Below are 20,826 nucleotides of genomic sequence, written 5' to 3'. Positions count from 1 at the left end.
CCTGCTTGGGATTCTCTTTCTCCCTCTCTCTCTGCCCCTCACTTGCTCCCTGGCTCCCTTGCCACTCTCTCTCTCAAAAAACAAAAACAAAAACAAACAAAAAAAAATTAAGAAGAAAGAAAGAGAGGGAGAGGAAGAAACAAGAGGTGAAAAAATATTTAATGAGTGCCTTTCAGTGGAGACCTGCATTGTGCCAACTTTGTGCTCTGAATAACCTTAAGCCAGCATGCGGAGAGCTTCTCTAGGAACCTCCAGACCCACATGGCAGCCTCCTCTACCTTGCATTCTGACCCAGGAGACGGATTTGTATGGACTCTATCAATATGCTCCTTTGCCCTCTATTTTCTGGTAGGGTTTGAGTCTCAGCAGGACACTGACAACGGGGCAACGTCCAGGTTTTCCTTGGTTCCTGGCCCACAAGGGCACCTCGGGCTATGTGTAGACTTACACATACAACTCCTTTCAAAGCTGCTCACTGGAAAGGGTTCTCCGACCAGGTTCTGATCATTGTTTCTTATTCTTGTCCTTTTGGCCCTTTCTAAGTATGTGTAGGAAAAGCCATGGTGTTACTAGATCCAAGTTCCCCTGTAAACCACACCTTTTTGAGTACTTGTGGAGGAGAGAAATTATGGTATTTTGGGGGCACCTGGGTGGCTCAGCTGGTTGAGCTGCCGACTTCGGCTCAGGTCATGATCTCAGGGTTTGTGAGTACAAGCCCTACGTGGAGCTCTATGCTGACCGCTCAAAGCCTGGAGCCTGCTTCAGATTCTGTGTCTCCCTCTTTCTCTCTGCTCCTCCCCTGCTCACACTCTGTCTCTCTCTCTCAAAAATAAATAAATATTAAAAAAAAATTACAGTATTCTTCACGGGCCGTGAGTTTCCTGTTGGGATTCTGCCTGATACAGTAGATATATTGTGCTACCATATGTACTGATGATACTCTATCATACTTGCTGATGAAGCTTAGGAAAGTTATACTACATGGTTAACATCACCTAACTGGTGAGCTTGAACTCAAACTGTCTAACCAAAGTGGGCTTTTTCTACAATACTTATGGCTGCTTTGCCATTAAGAAAAAAAAAAATCTATGGATATGTATATGCCTCACAATACATAATTTACATATTAATATAAAAAATACAGAAGATACATAAATACATAATATATAAATCAGTGTCATTAGAAAGTCACTTTTCATATTATCCAAAAGAAAACCAGGCTGTTCATAAAATTTTCATTGTCAACTGTCAATAAGGTAAGAAATCAAATGCTATAGGCATAGCATGTTACAGACACATTATATATTGAAGCAATCTTGATGCAGTCATTTTGACATGACTTATAAAACGACCCAGTGCATTTTTCCATCTTCTCTTTAGGAGACTACACAAAACTATAGAACAGAAACGCTCAATTCTTCCCCAAAGTCCTTCCTGTGATAGGACCAGGGATGAGGAAGAAACAGGCATGGGAAGGGATTGGGAGTCAAGCAAAGATGGGTGAAAATCAGGGAGGTTTACTGGACTCATTATTTATTTAGGGCTGAAAAACTGTACTATTGTAGTTTCATGCAGCTCTTTTGTTACTGCTGTGTCAAAAACTCCCTATCAGTATGTCCTGCATCAACTTTTTATAGGGATAGGGCATTACTGTTTTCTTCATTCCCAGTTATAATATTTTTTAAACCCATAAATAAAGATATATGTGTATATCTATGTTACATCTATCTGTGTGTATGTACATATACCTATATACACATGCGTATATACATGCACACATAGATGGTTAAAGAGATGGAATGTTTTCTTCAGTTCTTCTAAGTTAACAGCATTTAACTATAACTCCATTTCTTACAGCTCATTAAAATAAACACACATTAAGATAATGAGAAATTACCTGTCTATTACATATTGGCAGCTAAAATGACCATAAAAAAAAAATCAAGTCACTACTATCCCATTCATGGGGAAGACAGTAAGACACAAATGTGAACCGTTACACTTACACAAAAAAGAATCGTGTGCAGACATGATCAGTATTTGGGACGACCCATATCTCTCCATGTTTGTGCAGGTCAGGTGAGGTGATCACTGTACGTGGAAGATAAAATTAAAGAACTATCTTATTCTAAGTTACTATATCCCTGCTCTTAGAATCTAAAAGCAAAAAGTACATGCACAGACTAACATATGAAAAATGTTTAACCTAATTAGCTATCAAAAATGTAAGTAAAAACAATGAAATGTCATGTAACAATTTTATGTTGTAAACACCATCAGTGTAACAACAGGAAGGCAATAACTTGTGTACTATCAAAAGCAAATAGTCCTGACTTGGGAACTATGTGGAAAGCAACTTAGTCTCCCATGTAACTATCAAGGGTTGAAAACTTAAAATGCAGTTAGGAGTGGCTACTGAAACTCTCAACACAAGGAGAAAAATGCTTTTTTAGTCAAGGTCAGATTTTATAGCAAGAACAAAGAAAAGTGTCTGATTTTCCAAAGCACCTATCAAATTGTTCTATCCCAAGTTCAAAAGAAATGAATATTTCAGTGTAGAAACAGGAAAATCTATTGGGTTCTCTTCTTGATGCTGGTTCATCTTTCTAATTTTTCGTGGTATTATACAATCAAAAGCCAACTTAAAGAGGAAGGTGGCATATTAACAGAAGACATTAGTAATACTTGATCAGGAAAATATAATTACCATTTTGAGATATCTGCCAAGAGTAAAATATAGCACTGTTTGAATTTTTGCCAATGCCGCTTTGTTTTTCACCTTTACGCTCTCTAGTGTACCTGTTTTCCATCCGTGCCCTTAGAGAAGGTCATGAGGGATAATGCTGTCACTAATGCATTATGAGCATTCTGTAAATTCGTAAATATACAGATAACACAGAGAATTACTGCGATGAAGTTTGTAGAACTTTCATCTTACCTTCACATAAGGCGATGCATTTTAAGTTACGGCTTTGCAGGAATTGGGATTGCTGTCCTTTTTTCTGTGACTAAATTCCAAAAGAATTTAAAAATTAGACTGAAAATGGGGCAGTTGCTCAACTGAAAAGAGAACTCATCATCATTAAAAAATAATAGCTACTAAGATAGCTCCAGATTAAAAAAAAAAAAAAAAAAAGGCGGGCGGGGGGCGGCTATCTGGACTAGCAGTAATAGCCTTGATTCTTTCTTAATGTCAAGCTATATTTGTTATATCATTTAATGTCTGTACATAATCATTATCAAATCATTCTCAAGATAAGTGAACTAAAAAAGCTAAATTAAAGTTTAACAGCCTCACATAATGGAATTAGAACTCAAATTTATTTTTACTGGAAGCCTGGCATCTTCATTTGAAGGGAAACAAAATGAAAGTTGCATGGTCTTTTTAAACATTAAAATCAGTTATTCTAGATCATCTAACTAACCTAAAACCAACCCATTTTTATAGCACCATTAACTTAAGCTGCAGGGGTTTCAGAAAAACCTCACATAGAAAACCTGTAGTTCATCCCTGTTCCCTGATTTTTCTCCATCTTTCTCCAACACCTAGCATTCTATCTAAATATATATTTAATTCATTCACAGCCACTCAACAGAAGGTAAACTCCCAAAGGAATTCTCTATGGTTTTGTGGTCTATTTTTTATTGTCACTCTAGCCCAATGCTTAGCAGTCTCTAAAACGTTATAGGAGGAGCTTAATAAATACTTGCTGAATGGCTACTGAATAAAGGTGTTCTGGTCATTACATCTTAGGGCAAGTTTTGTTCCTTCGTGCGCAACGACCATTTACAATGATTCTACAGACTTAAAAAGCCAGCGTGCTTATTGACGTTCTGCAGGCTAATGAGGCTAGAGCTCACTCATCACATGAGCCACTTGAGTCACTACGACACCTGTGATGTGCTGCTGCTTTTACTGCTTGATGCCGGCTCGTCTTTGGCTGTCACCTTCTGCTTCTTGTTCATCCCTGAGGACACCAGGAAAAGAATAATTCAGGAACAAAGCCGCATGATGCCCCTCAAGTACAATCCCTCGACACTGTGCCTAAGATTTCATTGCGTCGGACCACCAATGATCACAATGGGCTCCTGAAGGACCAGCTCCTGTGACCTGGGGTGGAAAGTCAGTGGGCTTTGGAAGTCCTGACAGTGTTAGGAAGTAGAAAATCCAGGTGTTTTTTTTTTTTTTTAAATTTGTACTGAAAATAGGGATAGGAGATTCTCTTGCATAAAACTGATATATTTAAAAAATTCTTAAAACAGTTTTAAGGGGTGCCTGGGTGGCTCATTTGGTTAAGCATCTGACTGTTGATTTCGGCTCAGGTCATGATCTCAAGGTTGGTTAAGATCGAGCACCGTATCAGGCTCTGCCTAGGGACTCTCTCTGCCTTGGGACTCTCTCTCTCCAACTATCTCTGCCCCTTCCCTGCCTACCACTCATGCACATTCTCTCTGTCTCAAAATAAATAAATAAACTCAAAAAAATTTTAAAAGGTAAAAATGAAACACAAGCTTACCTGAGTAACCAAAAGATATGCTTGACATTGGACTAAGATAGATTCCACTTCCATACATTGCACCGTGGAGCTAAAAGGGGAAGAAGTGGGAGAAGAAGTGGGCAGTCAGTGGTTTCAAAGGTTAATACTTTACATAAGACAAATCAGTCTCATGTTGGAGCATATACTCTTAGAAAATGATAAAGCTCTTTCCTAAAGTACTAATTTGAAAATGTGACTACTAATATCCTTACCCTCAAAATTCAGTGAGTTGATAAAAAATCCTTGATAAAAGTTTTCCACCTGACCTATGACAAAAATGGTTACTTATTATAAAGTAGGGTTTTTACTCCAAAATATTTAGCTCCAAAATACTGAAAACAAACCAGGCTGCATTATACACAACGAGAGTTTTGATTAGGACTCACATGCTAGCACAGCACCAAAGTAGCCTATTGAGATTTTCACTGTAAAATGAAAATTCTTATCTCCTCTAAACTTGCCAGTTATAGTTTCATTACCTGAAACTCTTCCCCTGCTCTCAGAAACTACTCAGAATAATTAAAATTCTTCCCATATATCTGTCTTCTAGGACCCCTGTACCCTATTTAGAATGAACTGAATACTAATCCACTAAGTGTGTGTTCATGGACATTACATTTAACTGTATCATCTCAACTGTCATCAGAGCGTGAGATCTGGCACAGGTGATGGGATTGAGCATCTCATTGCCTGATCTCTTCCATCATCAGATGAAAATCAGCTGAATGACAGTGAGGCAGGACGTTGGAGATGAAGGGAATAAATAAAGATGAGCACATACTCACGATATCCCTCCTGCTAACTCCCAGTGCTGCCCCAGAGACTTTGTGAAACAGGCAGCAGATGGCTTTCTGGTATCCAGTTTCCATTTTGCTTATTCTTAGCCCTAACTTTTCTTCTCTTAGAGTACTCACACTGAGGCGTGCTCAACAAATCTGTGTTGAATTAGCAGACAGAATGCTTTTCCCTTCTGTATGATAATTTTTCTTCTACTTAAGTTCAAAGTGGCCTTACTGTTCTCTCATAGGGAATTCAATTTCTTCTTTTCATCTCTATATAGTGTATAGGTCAATTCTGCTTCAGTTATTTTCTGAAATTACTTATGCCTTTTAAAAACCCTATGTAATTTTTTTAAGACCACTTGCTTCCCCCTTTTCACGAAAAACAAAATACCAGGATTGCTTAGATATATGGTCTTGGTAAAGCATCCAGAAAGTTTACCTGCAGTCTAGTATTAGAAGCAACAACGAGACCATTCCTCAGGATAGAGTGCCAGTTTTCAATGTGTGAGCCACTAAAGCAGAGGAGGGGATGGACAAAGTAAAACCAAACATTAATAATCTCCTAAAGTGGCCACACCATAATAAATCATGTATCTTCAGAAAGTCAAGTATCAGGCAGTGGACTATTGAGTACTAATAGACAACTACTAAAAGAGAATGTTTTCCTCCCCACACATTTCTGGAAGACCGAGGTGAAGCTATATCCCCATTAACATTAAGACATACTCACTGAAATGCAAAGGTGCTTCCAAAGAGTTTTTTAGCAGCTCTAAAATTAGATTCTTTGGCTGGTGGACTGCTGAGAAGAAGGAACTGATGTGGAGTATGCATAAATTTCAGTTGCTGCCATTTAAAATAATGACAAATGAAAACATGTCAAAATTAACATACAATCAGACTGATGACAATTTTAAATTTTATTGGTTTAAGAAATGTCTAGATTTAAGCCATAAGAATTTACATTAATACGGCCATTCATTAAAAAAAAAAGCCCTGCATAAATGATAAATCATATGGACTGGCTGATAGGAAGGGTATTCTTTAGGCTAATGGAAAAGGAATAGAGAGACAGACAATACAAAGTCATTTATATTTAGCTTTGGAATACATTGTGTAATCATGTCCAAGGAGATCTGCCTTCCTAATTATGTTTCTTTTTAATACTTTTATTACTGAATTCCCTAAGTATCCACTAGCTATTCAACTGGGGAAATATCTGAGTTTTTGCTAAGCAGAAAAGTTAGTTCAAGATTTTAAAACTGCAAAAATTACCAACATCATGCTTTATTTGCATATGCTTATAAATCTGGAAATTGCCTATATTCACATATAGTTTCCCCTTTGTTCATGGAAAGAAATTAAAACAGAATCTTTTGAATTAGTTGCTTGACAAAATTTTCTAATTGCTGCCCTTTCACTTAGGAATTTATCGATATAGGAATGCAATATAAGAGAATCTTGTAGCTTAGAGATTCATAGACAGGAAAGCTGAGATTCTAGATAGTGCTCTTCTTAGGTAATGACCAGAACTGAAATCAGTCCATTAGCTTTTCATTTATTTTGTGAGCATATTAAGCCAATAAGGCAATATCTTTCTTGCCAACAAGAAACTGACAATGATAAAAAAGCGCATTACCTTTTTCTGGTCAATCTCCAGATTCCTCCTATCACTTGTGGAATAACTAAATGATTTCATATGGACCCTTTTACGCTAAGGTTCAGGGCAACAGCCTGAATTTGAATTTGATTTCGAGGGAAAACTTGGAGCTGGTGTGCATATGGTAATTTCAAACTGAAGAATGAGGCCTATTCTGAGATTAGTTCCATTTCCTGGAGAGGCTGCCTAAACATCACAGTGTCCCTTCTCCCAACTAGTCAGGACTGTTCCCATTTCTGAACATATATGTGAAAGAACAACTTACCCTGTTAACTGGCAGTTTCACAATATGTGACCTATTACTTGAAATAACCCTGAAATTAATTAAAATAATCCATCAGTCACAAATACATGCCAAATATATTTAAAGTTTTCCTCCTTAGTTGACAAGTGATTGGAACTAATGTCTGCTATGATGTTAACTAAATAGAGCGATCACTGTACTTAGTTACATCACTTTGCTTTGTTCCTGAAACCACTGAAAGAGCTCATGTAACAAAAAAGATAGTATTTTAATCTGAGAATGCAGAAGTAGTTCCTTAAAACCTGAGTGTGGTTTTTAATTACTACCCCATCAGATATCAACCAAAAAACATTTCTAAGCATTCTTTCACATGACGATCACGTATAAATACAAAGATTGGAAGCTGATTCCTACATCTGCTACTTTGGCTCTTCCCTACATTGTCTAATTAAAAATGAGTTTTTATGAGATTTTTCTTCTTTAAATAGTTGAGGATCTTTGCGCTGATATATACAGTGGTTTATACACAAGTTGTTATTCACCATAATTAGACCCTGAGGTTGAAAAAAATTAAATCCAGGTATCTGAAAGAACTAATGATTTTATGGTTTTCAGTACAGAAAATAATACTTAGGAAAACTCCAAAACATTTTGGTAGATTTCCTTCTCCTTGAAAGAAGAATGACTAACAAATTGAAAGAAATTATCACAAATAATGAAGTTAACAATCAGAGGCTGATTACAGGAGTTACAAAAAGAGTCGGTATTTGACTTTTTTACCTTCATTTTTAATATGACTTAATGTGAGAATTTAAAAAGTTAAAATGAAAACTATGTGTTGTTCTACTCAATCAATCAGAATCTTAATAATGAGATCAAAAAAATACAAAGAAGGCAGACTTCCAAATCTAATTTTTAAGGTCTTATTAGAGTAAGTGTTCACTGTAAGATTCTAAGTGAAAGTTAAGTAATTAGAATCACTCTTTCTCCTTTGCTTATCTTTTCATTTTTTAAGAACTTTCTGGTTGTCGCATCGAATGACTCTCATGCAGATCAAGCTCTTATAATCTTTACATCTGTATTACTGCATGATAATTGTGATGAATTCCACAGCCTTTAAGTTTTCAGTGATTTCAAAGAGACCTGTACATATGGGAAATAGATACTATTGTTTTCATCTTGCAAGTAAGAAACCAGAGGGCAAAGGGTTTTTGAGGCAGGTGTGGTATGAGGGGTGCTACGGAGGGGAGCTCTCAACCCACACTCCTATTCTCGGTCGGACCTCCCAGGATCCATGCGAGACTATGGCCACGCCCTCACCACACTCAGTCTGAACAGGGCATCACCTGCAGCTGGCAAGCAAAGAGTTCATCACATTTATACTGTCCTTGTTAAGGGAGTGAAGCGTACAAGACATACATTTTAGAAAGATTTTCAGTAAGCGTTTGAAACAGTGAGTATTGTCACTCAGTCCTCAGTTAACTAGAAAATTAAATGAACCAAAACGGCTTCACTGTATAATCCAGCTAATCACATTTTGTAAAATGACAGACAAACTGCCATCAAATACACTGCATATCTGTGTAGTGCGTAGGACAGCATTTTCTTCCCCTTGTGATATACAAGTTTTAATTAAAGTGAGAGTCATTACGGACTCTGATTATAAAATCACCAGGACTCATAGGCTTGTAGAACTGTAGCATTGCAGGTCTTGTAAAATAGGCCTTCCCAACCCCCGGCTCAAACCCCCCCTCCCCCTTAAAGCAGACAGGAGAAAGTGATGCTGTTTTCACTAAGAGGAAAACTAAAATTGTATACCATTGTAGCAGGGGGTGAGCGAGGGGGTCTTGTTTATCCATCTGCTTCTTGATTTCCAGATACGGTGCCTGAAAAAAAAATTATACTTTGTGATCTCTCTTAAAAATTCCTTTTTTCCTTTCCATTTTTCCCTTTTGCAAAAGAAAAATGAGGTTGAACAGGTATACCTAATCTGGTTGAACCTGGAAGCCTGTGGCTGTGAGATGGTAACAGCACAATTTACTCTAGTTGTCCTGCCCCCCCACCCCCCCAATGCGAGGTGAACTCTGAACTTCCATGCAGCACAATGGACTTGCCCAAACGTTTTGTTACACAAAGAGGCTTCAACAAGCTTTAGCGTGGCTCCCTGGTACTAGGCCACATCTCAAAGGTGATCCCAGGCACCCTGCTGAGTCTCTGATCAAGGAGATATAATGCTATCCAACCACAAAAGGTATCTTGCTCAGAGCCTGGAGCCTGTTTCCGATTCTTTGTTTCCCTCTCTCTCTCTGACTGTCCCCTACTCATGCTGTCTCTCTCTCAGAAATAAAAAAAACATTAAAAAAAAAAAAAAAAAGGTAACTTGTCCCAACCTACATTGTCAACCTTCTGGTAATTCTCTACTTATCCCCCTTCTGTAATTTTCCTGTTCCTCAGAGTCTCCTATTTTCACTACTCTGTAAACCCCTCTTGTTCCCTTTCTGTTCTCACTTGAGAACTCTCAGTCACCTTTGTCCTACTCAGAGGTTACTTTGGCTCATGCTGCAAGTCACTGGTTCCCACTCCAGTCCTCAAATAAAATCTATCACCAGCTTTCACAAGTGTTGAGTGCCATTTTTCCTTGAAGATGACTGTTTTTAATTTTTAACTAACATCGAAGCAAATCTCGGATCACAGCTACTACTCACGCTCAATCCTAGGGTCCTGACTTGGGTGTTGAGCTTCACAGGAGAAAACTGGACAAAATTTACATAAGAAGAGCCCTTCTTTTGAAAGTATTTCCTGGAATTTACCCAGACAATTAACCTTTTCACAGAACAAAAGGCAATCTGTCTGTGGCAATTTAGGTCTATCTATAGGGCAGGACATTCTAGAAAATAGGACGTATAATGTTATATTTATTTGGCGAGGTTTAAAGAGTGGACACATAAACCCTGACAGCCTCCCTATGGAGCACAAGGTGGAAGTCGACGCCGCATTGCTATTTACCATCCTGACAGTGAAAAAGCTGAGGCATCAGGCAATTAAGCAACTTGACCAAGGTCACAGGCCACACCACTGATGGGTGAATTCTACAATACATGCCTCTGACTTCCTAGGCTGACACTCAATCGTCTTCACTGCCTTCTATTTAAAATAGCTTACACATGACCCAGAATAAAGGAAGCAAATTTTGGCAGAGAGCTGATCCCAGAGTCAGAATTTTGAAGCTATTTTTATCCAATAATGATCCTGGTCTAAGGTGTCATATAAATGCCCTATTACCACCAAAGTTTTTGGTGACTCAAAAATGTTTACTCAACTTTGTGTAAGGTATTGAAAAAGGTCCTTTATTCTCCCTAAGCGGAAATGTGTTTTATTGTTTTCTTTGCCTTAGACAAATAATAAATATTTGTTTGAAAAGGAATTCAGGTAATACAGAAAAGTATGGGCATAGGAAAACAACTAGAAAGGATGATGGTTTTTAAGCAAATACTGTAACTAGTGAATTAAAGATCTCTTCATTTACCATTATCGGACATATACTGTTGAACAAATGGATGCCTATCTGACTACATGGAATAAATAGCTATCAAAAGAATCAAAATTCAAATTTGGGAACGTGAAGATATACTCTGGGAGCATGTTTTTAAGTAGACTAGGGGTGACAGTGGGAGAGAAAGGCAGTGTCACAGAAGCTTTGTGGGCCTCATGATCGAAGGAATCCAATACTCTTTCCCCAAAGATTGCAAATGACTTAAAGTAGTATTTATTATAAGCCTCCAGTGTCTCCAGCGCAGTGCAAGCCTTGAAACCACCATATGCAGACCAAACCCATAATGTGTGATGACGTCAATTATGGATTATTAATTTCTATTTATAATAATGAGTTGTAAGCCTCTCTCCAAATCTTTGGCAGTAGAAAGGCCTCAATAATTCAATAGCATGCATGTGCTTTTTCCAAGAGCTGGACTACAGCCCAGTGATATGTTAGACGTTCATAATAAAACACAATCCTTGCTCATCAAACTTCACCAAAGGCTCTCTAATGGCCAGAAATATAAACTCATTCTCTCTGGGAGTCTTGTATCTTCCAAAGTTGTTCTGAGAATCTGTGTTCTTTCTAAAATATTTATGCACAATTTACATTTGATAGAATATTTGTTTTTATTTCAACATTAAAATATAATGTGTTAAAATTACTACTGTTAATTAAAATTGACAGTCTAGGAAGATGGTACCAGATTCAACCTTTGCCTTAAGATATTCCGACACACCTCCACATGCTCAAACTCCTGCAGAGAGCATGAGGATTATAATTATGCAATTACCCTCCGAAAGTCTCCATGGTAGCCCACCAATACATTGACACAATTTAATTAAAACATCCTAGTACGATACAATTTTAATTTTTGTATTATTTTAATTATACTCCCATCTAATAGAAAACTCTACATTTCACTAGACAGTCAGTACTTTGAGACATCTTTAAAATACGATTTTACTCGAGCAAAACTGAACAGTGTAAGACCACAAGATGATATACTTACTTGTGTCATTTCTCTAATAGAAGTTATGCTATCCAGTGCTTTCATTACTCGATCATAGTTCTTCTTCTGTTTGAATGGAAAAAAAATAGTATTCACTATAAGCCTTTGCGAGTCTGCGCATTACTACAGAAACATTATTTCTGTATGTGGATTTCCCATCAGAGTCAATTTGAAAGCAATGATTGTTGTGTACATAAAAGGGAAGACTTTAATAAGATGGTTCTAGGATGTAGGATATATAACTGAGTTAGAGGGAAGAAAAAAGAAAACAATGCCAATCCTAATAGAAGTATATAAAATCATGTTTAGCCCACAGTGGGGAAACTATAAATACAAAAAAGGTACTGGGCCCCTGATTCTTACTTTCACTAAAAAAATTAAGCCATGATGAATAAAGTAAGCATAGAATCCTTCTAAAATCCAAAATCCACATTAAACATTACAATATCATTTTGTTTTTATATACTTTTGATTGAAAGATTATTACCAAAAGAGTCTGACTAGCAGGTGTATAAATGACGCTACACACTTAACTGATGATTCATCTTCAAGCACATTTTAACTATGTGTACTGTTGTCACTTATGAAGGAAGGAAAGCTTCTCCAAGGACATTTTTTATAGCCATTGTTTCTGGAAAATGATTTCAAAATGTACAATGGTAGAAACTAAGGCGATTTTAGCTTTCATGCAATTTGAAGATTTTGCTATTTTAGAAGGATTCCGTCTAATCGCCACGAATATTTATGAAATTGTTTTCTCAAGAAATGTTAGTTGATCACATGAATTAAACTTCCACTAACCTTCGTATAACTGGGGAAGAAAGGGGGTGCAGGGGAAGGCAAGGGATAAGGAAATAAAAATACAAACTAAAAACAGAAGTTGGTCCTTTTACCCATGACCCTTAAAATGAGGTTACATTAAGCTAGAATCTCAAAAAATATACAATGAAATTAATCATATCAGCCAGTTTATTATAGCTATTTACCTGCCTTCCATGCAGATGGGATGTGTAAAGATCACAATTTGAGAGGATGAAATGGGTGAAGGTTCGTAAAGTCAAAAGTTCTAAAAAATGATTTAAAAGATGGAAGGACAGGGAACGTAACAGGATATGGGAAAGACTGAAGGAGGCAGGAAACCAAGTTTGTGGAAGAAGAACCATATTTACTAAATGGATCCAGAGTCCACAGCAGGTCAGGGATGTGCTTGCCAAGGGAGGGATTTAGATAGAAACAGGAAAGCTAATGAGATTAGAATCTCAGCTGCTGTTACTGGAAACAGGATGGGCTCTGGAGGGTTCAGTACTCACCCTAGGGTTGAAGGCCAGCATCTGAGGATCGTTAGGATCTACCACAGAAGGATATGGCTCGAAAATGACAACTTTTCTAGGAGATTCCAATGCAGACCTACACATGGACACTAGTAGATCTACCACCTTGAAATACATACATAAGATAGTTACCATCCTTTGGGTTTCATCAAGTGCTCTGCCATTGTTTCTTCCTGGCATGGTACTTAGCCTAAGTTAATCAGAAAAGACTCAGCACTGCTATCAATTTCTCAGATATGTAATTTATGGCTTCAGACCAAGTTTGAACAAACTTGACCACTAACTGAAAATAATTAACATGCGTTGGAGTGCCTGGGTGGCTCAGTCAGTTAAGCACTCAACTGATTTCGGCTCAGGTTATGATCTCATGGTTTGTGGGACAGAGCCCCACAATGGGCTCTGCGCTGTCAGCTTGGAAATCTCTCTCTCCCTCTCTCTCTGCCTCTCCCCTACTCTCTCTCACCTTCTCTCTCAAAGTAAATAAAAAATCATTTAAAAGATAAAATAAAATAAGTTGCTTCCAATTACATCCTAATATCGCTTCGTCACGAACACATTCTATGCTCTAACATTGTTCTAGGCTCTACATACAAGGCAGACAGGTCCTTTCTCTCATGGAATTTACACTCTAATAGAGAAGATGCATAATAAACAAAATCAGTTAAACAAATACACGTTTAAATACATTTCTGGTCATGTTGAATGCTGTAAAAATTAAGCAGGCATTAGAGACTAAGGCAATAGAGGGTGCCGTTTCAGAGTGGCTAGGAAGGCGGTGATGTTTCAACAGAGACTAGAACAAAGACAGAGAGGGAGACATAACTCTGGGGAGAAACCATTCCAGGTGATGGGAACTGCAAAGGCAGGAAACGAGTCTGACGTGCTCTAAGAACAGGGAAGCTCCTAACATCATCTTACTTCTTCCAGCTCTTTGCCGAAGGCCATTAATGACTTTGGTATGCTAAATATGATGGTTTTCTTCCTATGTTCTCCTGTGGCCTGTTTACACAATTTACTAAGTGGCAGTATTATTTAACAGTTAAGGGCAAGGCTCCCTCTCCAGTCCCCAAAGCAATATGCTTCTGGCCACTGAATTAAGAAAACACACACTGTCTAAATGGAGAGAGCGTACCAGAACAGACATATCTGTAGTGTGAAGATAGGGACATCATCAGGAAAGCAATGTGCTTAATCTTTCTAGAAAAAAATATTTCTAGCAAATTTTTAAACAGGCATTTTAAGAATGCACAATAAGAGTAAAACAAATTTTGATTCTTGTGGTTAATGAAAGGAGCACTGTGACCTAATAATAGGGCTCACTCTGTTGTGTGTATACTCACAAAACACATGCACCCAATCACAGCATCCAGAAATGCCACGGACCTAAAATAATTAGCAACTCTCAAACCATTCCATTGGGCATATGATCTGTAAATAACAATTCTTGAAGCACACAGACATACATACCCACAAAACTCACTCAGAGAACAGCAGGACTGAATCTGTTAGTATGTCTTTAACATACTATGTTACATACATACTATGTGTATGTGTTATACATACTATGTGTATACATGATTTCCAAGCAATAGATATAATAAAGACATAACAAAATCCTTTTTGTCTTCTACACCCCCACACACATTCCTTCTACCCCAGAGAGATGCACTTTAATCCAGATACAAATTGTTTTCAGCATTATCCAGCCTCCCAATAAAAGAAAAATACAAATAAAAACTCCTGAAAAAAAAATCAGTAAAATAAAATAGCTTCTTCTGAAACTCTGGCAGTGGGGAGGGAATTGGTACTGTCTTATAAAACTTTTTAAGAATTATGTGTCACAGTCTACAACGGAAGCTTTAGAAAAGTATATGCCCTTTGCATATAAGGTCAAATGATCTTTGACAAGGGTACTAAGACGACTCAATGGAAAAGAATAGTTTTTTCTACAAATGATGCTGGGAAAACTGGATATCCAAAGGCAAAAAACTAGAGTTGGACCCTTGTACCATACATAAAAATTAACCCAAAATGTAATAAAGACCTAAACATAAGACCTTAAACTATAAAATTCCTACAAGGAAACATAGGAGATAAGCTTCATGACATTGGACTTGGCATAGATTTCTTGGATTGACAACAAAGCACATATAACAAAAGCAAATATAGACAAGTGGGTCTACATCTAACTTAAAACCTTTGATGCATCAAAGGACACAATCAGTAGAGTGAAAAGGCATAGGACAGGAGAAAATATTTGCAAATAAGATATCTGAAAGGGGATTAATATCTAGAATATATAAAGAGTTCCTACAACTCAACAAGAAATCACATAAATTAGAAATAGAAAAAAAAAAAAACCCAGATAGACATTTCATTAAAGAAGATACAGATGCTCAATACTGCCCCTCATCAGAGAAATGCAAATCAAAACCATGAGATACCACTTCACAACCATGAGGATGGCTACTATCAATCAAACAAACAAACTCAGAAAATAACAAGTGTTACTAAACAAGTTAATGAAGAAATTGGAGCCTTTGTGCACTGTCCATGGAATTATAAAATGGTATAGCCACCATGGAAAGCAGTATGGAGGCCCTTCAAGAAGTTATTAATAGAACTTCTATACAATCCTGCTGGAAGTGACAATCCCATATCTGGATATATACCTGAAATAATTCGAAGAAGAAGGGTTTTAAACACATTTGCATATGCATGTTCACAGCAGCATTATTCATAATAGCCAAGAGATGGAAGCAACCAAAATGTCTATTGACACTTGAATGTATAAACAAAATGTGGTATATGCATATAGGAAATATTATTCAGCCTAAAAGAAGAAAATTCTGTCACATGCTATAACATGGATGAACCTTGAGGACATTATGCTAAGATAATAAACCAGTTCCAAAAGGACAAATACTGTGAGATCCACTTATGAGGTATTTAAAGTAGTCAAATTCATAGAAACAGAAAGCAGAATGGTGGTTACCAGAGCTGGAGGAAGGGGTTACATAAGGACAATTGTTTAATGGATATAGTTTCAAGTTCTGCAAGATGAATACATTATGGAAATCTGTTTCACAACAAGTTGAATATACTTAACACTACTGAACTGCATGTTTAAAAAGGGTTATGATAGTAAATTTTGTTATGTGTTTTTTACCACAAGTATAAAGATCAAACGCATACAATAACAATAACCTGAACAATGTTCCTTCTTTCAAATATTTATTAAACAGCTTGTCCTGAAAGCTTCCAAACAATCAAAACCACCAAAAATTATATGCATTCTTTTGCCAATAATTTCACCAGTGGAGTCAAGAAAATTCTAAAGAAATAATAGATGTAGGAGTAGAGAATTTAATTAGAATTATTTCTGTTAATAGATGTCCTAAGCTAACTTCAAAGAGATAGTATAACTACCATAACAAAATCACATGCAGTCTACCAAAGCCTCCTGCTCCTGGCTTCCTGGGTCTGGAGCTATCAACTGGAGGTAGTTGCTCTGAGTGGGACATTTCCGCCCCTTTCATCCAGGTAAGGCTGTGTGACTAGCTTTAACCAATAGACTGGCAGTGGGAAGGCGTGGAGCTGATGAAGCAACAGATGCACCTTTCCATTTTCTTCTCCGCCTCTACTATCCAACAGGTACTTTAGACAGCTGAGCCTCACAATGGAAATGGTCCAGTTCCATCAATCATCTCACAGAAAGCTGCCTAACAAACATTCTAATTGGACAGCAGTGTGAGTGAGAAATAAAAATGTCTATCATCCTAAACCACTGTAATTTTATTATTTATCTGTTACAGAAGTTAGCATTTAGAATTTTTGAACAAGGAAAGTTTGTATAACACTGTTTGGATTTGAATTCATCTGCATGTATTAATTTTTCAATGGAGTAAAGTATCTACTTGAAACAATAAAAACTAACAAATGACTATGATTTCTTTTACCCCAAATCATGTATTTCCCCACTCCCAGCATTAAAAATGAAAGATTCTTAATAGGACCTTAGCACATATAGTGAGTGGCATGGCCAGCAGGTTACACACATCTTTCCTCTTAGCCCGAATAATATAATTGAAGAGGCAATCTGGAGGCTAAGATACTTAAGATAGAGAAATACAGAATTCGAACAATGGGAATTATGACATTTGTTGAGTGAACAAACATCTGTGGGTTTACAGAATCACATGCTTCCAAAGGCCATCACATATAACCCCACTGATAGAGCAAGACTATGTACTCTCCCTTGCAGGTAAAGAAGGCCTAGAAGGATGTGCAAATGAGAAAGTTCAAGTCCAAGTGAGCAAGAAAGGCATGTACAGGAGTGGCCTAGAGATGTATAATGTATTCTGAAATTTGAGGTGAATTGAAAATTGAAGATCAATGGCCTTCAAACATTTCAATATTGATTCCTTTTTTATTTTAATCTTATGTGAGAGCCCAACACAAAAAAGTGGAGCTGTTTTTGCTGAAACAGTATTTTAGTGCTTGGAATCCTAGCTGCTGAGACACCCTCGTTCAAGAGTGGCCTCCTTCAGTGTCCCCCTAAGGAATGTTCTTACAGCCTCACAAAACCACTTAAAATGTAGGAGTCAACCGATGGACCAGCACTACTGAGATATCGTTTCTTTCTGTCTAGAAAGGAAATCAGTTTCCACTTCATCTTTAGAATTATAACCAGAATACTGGATACTTGCCTTAGTGTAGTGAAAAGAATATTCCACTTTGGAGTAGAATCACTAAATTGATATGGTCGAGTAATTGTGTTTTGTAACTATAATTGTATAATCCAAAATTAATCTCTCTTTAACAAACATTATTTTTTGAGATGTATCTATAATAAGGGGAGGGGAGGCACCTAATCCGATATTCTATCAACCTAGTCTACTTGTTAGCATGATGTTAGTTTTCTTTCTAATCAATTATTTCTTATTTCCAGGCTTTAATTCCTTCCCATTTCAAACTGTCTGAGGGACAATTTACACCCACTAAAATGCACAAATATTAATTTTACCACTCAAAGAATTGTCTATACATACATACACATACCTATACCTATTATACACACACACACACCTATTCATGTAAAATACATGTATGTATATTCACACACACACGTGTAAAGCTTAATCATTTTGACCTAGATATAAATAGCATATATTAAAGTACCTTTTCTTTAAGCAATTATTAGTTCCAGTTGATAAGAAAAACTTTCAGACAAAAACAAAAGGAAAGGAAAGAAAAAGACCCACCTAGGTCAGTCACATTCGAGAAGCCCTTAAGGTACTGGCTACTCATTGTCTTAGTTTCAGGGATTCTGAGAGCCTTTAATATACAAATATGGACATGTTGGGTGCAGGGGTAATATCAAGCTATATATCTGAAATTTAACCACGGAATCTTTTTTGCCACATGACATAGGATCAGTGTTATACTGTTTGTATTATTTCTCATTTATAACTCTTTACATCACAACTGTTTTCCTTAATATTTCTTCAGGTGGATATATCTCAGTTTAGTTCATCAGTGAAATAATTAGGGTAACAGAATGTACGTAACTTCACGAGGCCTGTGCTATCTGTATTAACTGCTGTATCTCCATCTGGTGAAATGCCTGTTATATAGCAGGCATTCAATACTTGTTGACAGAATGTCTGTTATGTGATCATTTTTTTCCCACTCATCTTTGCAAATTTTAAAAATGACAGATTGGTAATTCCTTTTCACATTTACTTTCCTGTTGATTTCAAATACAGCTGGATATTTTCCTATGTCTCTTTACTAACTATGGGTCCATATTTGTGAATCATGTGTTCATTTCCTCTATTAAACTATTATGACCTTCATGTTTTTCAATTTTTTATGTTTTTTATGTTTGAGGGAAAATAAACTTCTTCCTAGTTAGCTCTTAATGTTCACTATTCTTTCAAGTAAAAAATGTAAAATACGTATGGACTCAAGTCTGCTGGTGTTTTCCTTTATGCTTTCTTGAAACTGAATAAATGCATGAACCTGATGCACTATCTACATTCTGCATGCTTAGTTTTACTCTCCTCTAGTTTGTGTACAGTATTTTCAAACAAAACTCTTTAGGCCACTGGGAATTTGTTTTTCCCAACAGTATAAAGAGCTAACCTGATTCCCCCCACCTCAAGTTGGAGGCCATTTGTTCCCAGTTACTAAATCATTTTTATTTTACAACTTGACACGATGCCTCCTTTAAAGTATATTAAGTATACTTATAGCTAGATCCATTTCGGGGATTATTTGACATTCTATTCTTTGCCAGTATTGTCTTTTTTTTTTATATAAGATCGCATAATATGCTTTTGTATGTGGTCGGTCTAACCTCCCTTAATTAACATTCATATTTTTAATGTTTTCTCTGATTTTTTTTCCTTACAACTTTATTAGGAAATTATATTTATCCCTTCTGGAAACATGGAATGCTCCTCAACTTCTAAGTTGTTTCATTTTTTTTAATTTGCCTTCCTATGTCGTAAACACTGCTATAGTAAAAAACTGGATGCTTTCTTCTTGTATGTTCTACTCTTTATCTTTCCACCTAACTTTCAAGAATAAATTGGATTCAATTTTTTGGTACCAAAACTTTACAAATAAATTTTACAAAATACACGTGCGTTTTGATATTTCAATTTCACCATGAAAGAATTGCAATTATTTTTCAAACAACAGAATGGTGGTTTAATTTCTTCCCTTGGCAATGGCAGAATGACAAAACACTCACTGGATAAAGATAGCAAAATTCAGTTTCTATCTATTTAAACAAAATCAAATGCCGGCTTGTTTTTTAATCTCACGTCAAACTATCAAAGATTTGTCCCAAAGACTGAACGTAACTAGTGGATCAGAGAAAGATTTTCAAATCAGAATAAGGAACAGTTAGTATTGCGTGTTACTACCTGAGCTCCGGTTGCTATCTCATCAGCAGCTTCATTCATTACTCCCAGGGTTTGAAAAGCAAATACACAAAGCTCTCGTTCACACACAGTGGGCTATAAAAGAAAGGGGAATGCATTACAACACTGTTTTCCATTACTCAATTCCTAAGTTAAATTTATGAAATTCCATGTAATAAATAAAAATACAGAAGTTTCAGAATGTTAGAAAGGAATTTTATGACTTGGTTTAATAAATTTCTAAATTTAGGTTAACAACTGGTAAATAATCATCCAGTGATACAGAGTCACCAATATAAGAAATCGATTTCAAATAGCTGTAGGAACTTGCACTCAGAATTTTTTAGCAATAGATGGAAAATATATCTCTCTTGCTTAATACAAATTTGTACCTGTGATATATAAAAAAAGGCAGACACCTAAGCTGGTGATGTACTAAAAAAATGAGTTTAAACCCAACAGCTATGTAAAACAAACATACAGAATTCCACTTTTCCCTAGGTAGTTTTCTTTGGAAGAAATAAGCATGACTCTGCTCACTTGTTACCCAGCTCTTGAAAGACTGGTTTTGTTGCAAAGACTTTTGACTTCAATAACCTCCTGAAGTCAACGGCACTGAAATATACACTTTGCAATTGCTTTGGAAGAGTTCTCATTTTTCAAATCTAATATAGTGTCATCTGTTTGATTTATCTTATCTCCCAAGTTACAATGTATTAGGTAGCTGATGAAGCCTAACACGATGCAATCCATGGTACTGCTGCCTAGCAGACAAAAGGCATTTGTTAGTGCCAC

At 36.6% G+C, this 20,826-nt stretch overlaps 1 protein-coding gene across 1 annotated transcript in view; it reads right to left on the bottom strand.

Annotated features, from left to right (window-relative positions):
- The window catches only part of PARP8 (poly(ADP-ribose) polymerase family member 8), a 170,213-nt gene that overhangs the window by 9,178 nt on the left and 140,209 nt on the right, over positions 1 to 20,826 (bottom strand). The window contains exons 16-26 of the mRNA XM_039234169.1: positions 20,035 to 20,127; positions 13,079 to 13,204; positions 11,769 to 11,834; positions 9,040 to 9,107; positions 7,243 to 7,291; positions 6,051 to 6,163; positions 5,760 to 5,832; positions 4,518 to 4,587; positions 3,895 to 3,968; positions 2,939 to 3,008; positions 2,007 to 2,091 (exon numbers count right to left, since the gene is read on the bottom strand). Coding sequence (XP_039090100.1) covers positions 2,007 to 2,091; positions 2,939 to 3,008; positions 3,895 to 3,968; positions 4,518 to 4,587; positions 5,760 to 5,832; positions 6,051 to 6,163; positions 7,243 to 7,291; positions 9,040 to 9,107; positions 11,769 to 11,834; positions 13,079 to 13,204; positions 20,035 to 20,127 — 887 coding nt within the window. The remainder of the gene's footprint in view (positions 1 to 2,006; positions 2,092 to 2,938; positions 3,009 to 3,894; positions 3,969 to 4,517; positions 4,588 to 5,759; positions 5,833 to 6,050; positions 6,164 to 7,242; positions 7,292 to 9,039; positions 9,108 to 11,768; positions 11,835 to 13,078; positions 13,205 to 20,034; positions 20,128 to 20,826) is intronic.

The sequence above is a fragment of the Hyaena hyaena genome, unplaced genomic scaffold, assembly GCF_003009895.1.
Source record: "Hyaena hyaena isolate Hyena2069 unplaced genomic scaffold, ASM300989v1 scaffold_83, whole genome shotgun sequence".
Classification (NCBI taxonomy): domain Eukaryota; kingdom Metazoa; phylum Chordata; class Mammalia; order Carnivora; family Hyaenidae; genus Hyaena; species Hyaena hyaena.
The sequence above is the reverse complement of the archived record's forward strand: the minus strand, read 5'-3'. Positions and strand labels throughout refer to the sequence as shown.